The sequence below is a fragment of the Balaenoptera physalus genome, assembly GCF_965194825.1.
Source record: "Balaenoptera physalus genome assembly, contig: HAP1_SCAFFOLD_573, whole genome shotgun sequence".
NCBI lineage: Eukaryota > Metazoa > Chordata > Mammalia > Artiodactyla > Balaenopteridae > Balaenoptera > Balaenoptera physalus.
This window is the reverse complement of record NW_028126165.1, coordinates 38,308-45,295: the sequence shown is the minus strand read 5'-3', so window position 1 is coordinate 45,295 and position 6,988 is coordinate 38,308. Positions and strand designations below refer to the sequence as shown.

The window sequence follows — 6,988 nt, the reverse complement described above, 5'->3', positions numbered from 1 at the left end:
TGGGTTTCAGGGTACCTCTGAAAAAGTCCCGAACTGTTGACGACCATGGGTAGACCCTAGATAAGCAGTCAAGCTTAGTATGTGAATTATCGGGAACTCAAACCCCAGCCAAGGAAATGCTTTAAGAGTGGGAGGCAATGACGTCCTGGTGGTGATGAACGAAGTGGGAAACGTACTCGAGGAAAGCTAGGCTCCAGGTTCTCTCTCCATTTTGGAAAGTACAGTGACACAGCTAAGCGTGAGGGACTCAGAGTTGGGGAATTCCACGGAGAGCAAAAGTATGTGTGGAATGTGAAAAGGTGTGAAAACGAGAGAGCACTGGACCCCAAGCATTCTGGGAAAGGATGACGAGGGCGGCAGCTTCAAAGGGACCTGGGAGCCTCCGAACAGGCCTTCCATTCCAACGCCCACTTGCCTCACGGGATTCCTTCCAGGTTCTCAATTTGCAAGGAAGGGTTCCCCACCATCTGCGGCTATTTACATAAATAGGGGCGGGGCATCCTCATCCATTATAAATCCTGAGCTTCTCAGCACTGAGCAGTTGGCCAGCAGCTTCCGTGCCATCCGTGTGGGTCTCCCACCATGGATTCGTCCAGCTCGTCCGGCACATACAGCACCTCCACAGGTACGTTGCCCTCAGCATCTGGGCTCTGGGGTTGGGTCCTCCAAATACACTCATGCACCTCCCCACCCCAAGGGTTGATCACCACGAAGGTTGAAGTTTCCCAATGACCACTAATTGGCACGGACAGATATGCTGGGATATGTTTCTGGAATCAGTTGGGCAAAAGGATGCACCTTGGTTTGGGCAATTCACGTACATATTTCTGGTTTGCTGGTTCGTTTGTTTTCCTTCTTGAAATCGACATGGAAGTAGCTAGGCCTGTTGCCTGACAATGGCTTCTCTACCAAAAATCCCAGCCTGTGGTTGCAGTGAATGGAACACGAGTGTTTGAAAACGTTCCCAACTAAACTGACACTCTTTTCCGGTTGACCGTGTTTGGGATTTTGAGTTGGTTTCCCATGTTCTATTCTTGCTGTTGTTACGGATTTGCTCTCTTTGGTTTCGTGTTCCATTCGAACTGGTTTAACTTCCATGGTGTCCATGGAAAGAATCCACATCCAGTATGTATTAAGAATAGAAGAAAAAGAGAGTTTTTCTTTGACCACAACTGAAAGCTAGAGCCTGGGAAACAGAGATTCCAGGAGCACTCGAACTGTCTCTCATTGGACTCCAAGGTAGCCAGTGCAGGAGCCTCTGGAGAGGCAAAATCCGCAGTGTGACACGTTCGTTCCTTGAGTGCTTTCCAAAGATTTTCCTTGGAGCTGGCAGGAAGGAAGGGCGCTTTTAAAGGAAGTCCCCGTTGGTGGTCCGAAACCCTTGCCTTGCCTTGCCTCCTTCCAGGGCGAGACCTGGAGACGACCCTACGTCACCAGCTGCCAGCTGCTAGAGCGGGTGGCCCTTGCAGAAGGGTTGGTGTTGTCCTAGAGTTGGAGAGAGTTCAGGAAACTCAAATCTCAAGGATGTGCAGGACGTGCCTGAAACCACATCCACCCTGGCCATCACGCCCGTCTGCCGCCTTAGAAGGCAGGAAACAAACACGCATCTATCCCCTTGCCACCAGAAAGACGCAACCTCAAATAGGACAGGGATGGGGGGCAGCCCTTCAAGGCTGCCCAACTGAAAGAATAGCACACACACACGGCGAGTCAGCAAGACCTTGGGGCCTGGAAAGGGAAACTCATCTTCCGAAGTACACTGGGCTGTTGTGCGTGTGTGGGTGGGCGGGCGCCATCAGACGGGGCCCCACGTTGGTCCTTATCTCAAAAATGTGGGTCTTCTTAACAATCTCCTAGTGCGTTCTGTGTTGGGGGTTGGCTTGTGTGTTTGTCTGGCTTCGTTTGGCTTTCGTCTCGTTTCCTTTCAAATAGTGAAAGCGGATGTGCCCTGTGCGTATGACAGTCCAGAAGCCGGGCTCCTCTCGTTAGCTTAGAGTTCAAGGTAAATCTGGTAGGAGCCATCAAGACTTTCTGAGGCCTCCACAGGTGGACAATCCTTCCACCCATTTTGGTCACGTTAGCCTGTTTTCCTAGGGCTTTCCCCTTCTGCTTGCATGGCGCCCTGTGGATCCTTGGCGAGTGGTGGGGGGATCCCCATAGCCTTGACCCTCAGCTTAGCTTGAGCCCACAGGGTCCCACTCAGCGTGGCTTTCAGGGTGTGCCCACGGTTGTTCCAAATGCAGAGTCTTCCCCTGGCTTAGAGGTTTTTCACGTGGCACAAGGACCAGCGCTGTGCCGGTACCAGTGGTTTGCACCTCCATGGATTCGCCCCTGACACATTCCCCCTTTTCTCTCCCACAGGCCGACTCTCAAGGCCATCGCGAAGGAGGAGGCTGGTTCTGAGGCTGAGTCAGAAGGACACCCTGCAAGCACTCTTTCAACAGAACCCCTACCCCGGGATAACGACCAGAGAACGGCTGGCACGAGAACTGGGCATTCCGGAAAGCAGAATTCAGGTACGTCCGAGTCTCTCGATCCATTCTCCCTCTCGGGGTCCATGGCCAGACGCAAGTCGCCCTACGCCAGCTGGAGTCCTTGCCCTGGGGGCTTCCTCTTCTGGGTGCTCCAGACAGCAGGGACTCGAATCTGGGCAAGGAAGGTGGCTCCCTTTGGAAAACGTGGCCAGACTGAGCTGTGTGGCGAGAGGTCCATTCAAATGGGTGGTCAAGAATAAAGGGCGAGGGGCCAAGGAAGCAGGAGGGCCTGGTGGTGCCAGGGAGGTGTTCCCTTGATGGCTGGCTTCCAAGGAACTAGTCGTGCTGAAGACTTCCCTCTCTGGGCAGGTTGGAGAGGAGTCACCAAAGGTAGGAACACCTCGCCTGCGACCTTACAAAGCGTCGCCAAAGACTGATTGGCTTTCCCTACGAACACGTTTTCTCAGGGTGTCACATTTTCCACACACCACCGTCAGAAACGTCTAAAAACATGCACACACACACGCACACAAGCACAGGTCCACACTGCGGTTCGGCCTCGGGGAATGAGGTAGCATGCACACGGCTTCACTGTTGAAGACAAGGACACATATTCTGAAGATGGGGAGCGGGTACATAAGAGTCTCCTGACCTAAGAGTGATGGAGGCATGTAGTCCCTGAGAAGTGACTGTCAATGAGTAGTTCCCAGGCAGCATGGGAAGTGTGGTTTTCATGGGGGCACTTGCTAATGGATATGATTGCGTGTTATGAGACAGTACTGCCTGTGGGGACATAAGAGAGGCAGGGAACCATGAATCGGGCATGGACCGTGCCAAAGGGGAGGCAAAGAGAGCAAATGAGGGAAAGGAGATTGAGCCTGAGAGCCTGGGACAGAGACAGAGAGAGGGGAAGGCAGGCAGGCAGGCAGGTGGGCAGGCGGGCGGGTGGCAACAGAGACAGACGTCAACAGGTAGATGCGGAGAATCGTAGACGGAGACCAAAAGACCCAGAGACAAACTGGTAGTTTTGATGAGGAGGGGTGGGGCGGGGGAGAGAGAGAGAGAGAGGTAGCTATCCATCCCATTCTGACTGTGGGAAAGCAAGCATTGTCTCCTCCTGTGTCACAAGTCGTTACTCTGGACACCAGTAAGGTGACTCGAAGAGGAAGGATTATTTTCACGGACACAGATTGTGTATTCTGGAATCTGGTGCACTTCTTCAGAGGTGAAAGCGGGAGTCTACATTCTACCTGCCAGTGAGAGTTCAGTCCCTTTGACTCGTAAATATTTACACTGGGGGCAGAGGGGCCGTACTGGGTCTCCATTAGTCGGCTTGTTGCTGGCTGGCTGGCTGGCTGGCGCGTTTGTGCGTTTGTGCTATGGTGCATCCCTGCAATCGATCTTGGAAGTACGTGCATGAGCATTGAATGACAAGGCTTTCTTTCTTTGTACCCAGGTTTGGTTTCAAAACCAACGGGGAAGACGCCTGAAGCAGAGCCGATTGCTGTCGGAGAATGCCTTCAAAGGAGGGCAGTCGCAGCCGCTGCGGCCGCCACCGCCTCAGGCTTTGACTCGAGGTAAGTACCCAGCAATCCAAAGGCATTTCCCCAGAGCATCCCCTTGAGACACAATCATCTCTGAACGTGGATGACCGTGGGGGGCCAAGAACGCTTCAGAGAGGAAACCATGATATCTTGGCTTCTTGCCCCATTCCTGTTCCACACAGGAGCATCATGGCCCTGTTGGAGGGTGGGGAGCTGCATGGCCGGGAAGGCTTGGAATCTTCGGGTCCGGAACCTGCCCGGATGTGCAGAAATCCCTTCTTCCATCACATGGGGCATTTTCACATAGCACTGAATAAGATGTATCGATGTATCGATCTTGATCTATGACATACCACTTCCTACATACCACACACTGCATCTGCTGTGAATGTGCTGCAGTTGGCCTGAATGTCCTCTCTTCTCTGTGTGTTCTTCTTCAGAAAGCTTGGGAAGAGAGGCCAGGCGAAAGAGGACTTTCATCTCTCCTTCTCAAACAAGGGTCCTTGTGCAAGCCTTTGAGAGGGATCGATTTCCATCTATTGCTGCCAGGGAAGAATTGGCTCACCAGACAGGAATTCCCGAACCTCGAATCCAGGTAAGTTCTCCACCAGTGGGTGGGACTTGGGTTCTCCCACGAGGAAGGAGTGTTAAACCTTGTGACGGGTTGCTGCTGGATATAGGTAGGCTTGGCGAGGGGGGATTGGGAGGAGGTTCCCTTCGTCCTACGACTACACTAAGGGGGCTGATCTGAAGGCATCCCTTTCCGGAAGAGGAGAGGGCAATGGAAGTCCTGGGCAGCCAGAGAGGGGCCTGAGGTTGTAGCCGGTCAATGACGGCTCTCCTCAAAGCCAGGGGTGGGGACGGGTGGGGTGGGTCCTGTGTTGCCCTGACGTCCTCCCGCATTTTCAAGAGCCAAGGCGAAAGCTCTAGGTAAAATGGCCCTTAGATGAGGCCCACCAGTACTTGCCATGGACCTGACAGATTGGAGGGCAGGGCAGGGCAGGGCAGGGCGGGCCGGGGCGGGGCCGGCCGGGGATGGGGCGGCGGCAAGTAGATCTGGACTGTCGCGCTGCTAATGTTCCTGTCTCCCCATATGGTTCCCTAGATATGGTTCCAGAACCGAAGAGCTCGGCACCCAAAGCAGAGCGCTAGTGGGCCTGTGAATGCCCTGGCCGAAGGACCAGATGCCACATCAGCCGTGACTGCCCTGTCGGACCAAAGCCCCCCGCCCACTGTCCATAGCAGCTCTCATCGTTATCCTCCCTCTCATGCACCTGAGAGCACGCAATCCTTTGCTGCGGCCACTCCTGTTTTCTCCCCCACCTTTCTTGTGCCAGGGGCTGCCTCTGGGTGCTGTGTGGGCCACCCGTTGATGTTCATCGTGGTCCAGCCCAGCCTGGCAGCACTTCAGGGATGCCAGAACCCGCAGCCTCTTCCGGCCACAGTTCCATGGGGCGAAGGGACACATGCTGTCATCGCCAGTGGGCAGCCTGCCCAGGGGGCCATCGTGCCGCCTGCACCGCCAGAGACACACTTCTGGCCGCAGCAGCCAACCTCAAGTGAAGAGACATCTCCCCAGCTGGAGCAACAGCCCCAGCACTCAGCCCTTCCAGGCTCTTCAAGCCTCCTGGACGAACTCTTGTCAGACGCGGACATTCTGGACAAGGCAGGCCCATTTCTGAATGCGGACGCAGAGGAAGAGGAACTTGCGGCAACCCTGGAAGCCCCCCTCAGCGAGGAAGAATTCCAGGCCTTGCTCGACATGCTGCCAGGCTCCCCAGTGCCACAGGCTTAGGGGGAGGTAGGAAGACCTTCCCCCGAGCCCCGTTCAAGCCTCCTTTCCTGGGAGGCAGAGCCACGGGCGAGAGAAAGGAGAAGGAACAAGCAACGCTCATGATAGTGTCTGGCAGGGCGACCAAGGCAAGAAGACTGTCGACGGCAACTGCGTTGTGTCTACGAGCAATGCCGTGCTCCACACGGACTGTCAGGAAGCATGGGCACCAGGAGCGACACCACCTCTGAAGCCTCAAGGGACTCTAGCCTTCCAATGACAACGAGGAGGACCCAAGGCTGAACTGGATTTCCCCGTTGTATGTGACATTCCATTGATCCAATCAATAAATCTTGGCACTCAGTTCAAGTTCTTGGTTGTGCTTTGGTCGCTTTGTATTCTCCCGCGTTTCCTCGGGGAGGTGAAATCCCTCCCTTGGCCTGGGACAGCACGGGAAGGTGGTCCAGACGCCCCTGTCTAGTCCCGTAGCTTGTAGCCACAAACACACCCTAGTGGAATCACGAAAACCGTCTCTCAGTGACAGCCTTCACTTGGTTTCTGGGGGCATGGTGTGGAAGTGTTCCTCAAGGGCATCGTCCTTGCACACAAGGACAGAACTATGCAAATACTTTCATTGACAGAGTTCATAGTAACAACTGTGCCCGGTTTATTATGCAGGCAAATAATCTCTCTCCGTCCCTCCCTCTCTCTCATTGTCTGTCTACGGCCACACACTACACGCACACACCTCTCAAAAGATAAGCCGTGTTACAACTAAAGCGATGCACAAAGGAAATGAAAAACCAAATGCCTGTGGCATCTTAACGTTGTGGCCGGTGATCCCTTCCACTGCTTCTTTCAAAAATATTTTCCAACACATGTGCCTCGTACACTCTGTGTTGAGTGATTCTCCATTGGCTCAATCCGTGCTCCCCATGTCCAGCACGGGTGTGTCAGCGGCACGAAGTAGGAAAATAATCTGAGAGTTGCCACTTGAATGTGTATACACCGATGTATCTGAGTCTCTAGCTACAACTGCATCCGGGTCTCTAGCTCTATAGTGTGTATATCTCTGCAGACACATCTAGTCCTCAGCTCCCTCCCAGTCACTCCTCTGTCTTAGGCTCCCCTTTCTCCAGAGCTCTAGAGCAATATACAGCCCTCTCTCTCTGTCTCTCTGTATCTCTCTCTCTCTCTCT

At 54.0% G+C, this 6,988-nt stretch overlaps 1 protein-coding gene across 1 annotated transcript; it reads left to right on the top strand.

Annotated features, from left to right (window-relative positions):
• Nucleotides 1-582: 582 nt before the first annotated feature.
• LOC309653541 (double homeobox protein 4-like protein 4) lies at nucleotides 583-5,813 on the top strand (the record flags this gene model as incomplete). The annotated part of the gene is made up of 5 exons (XM_082478465.1): nucleotides 583-625; nucleotides 2,362-2,516; nucleotides 3,931-4,051; nucleotides 4,459-4,613; nucleotides 5,124-5,813. The coding sequence occupies 5 exons, from the start codon at nucleotides 583-585 to the stop codon at nucleotides 5,811-5,813; spliced, it is 1,164 nt and encodes a 387-aa protein (XP_082334591.1).
• Nucleotides 5,814-6,988: the final 1,175 nt, after the last annotated feature.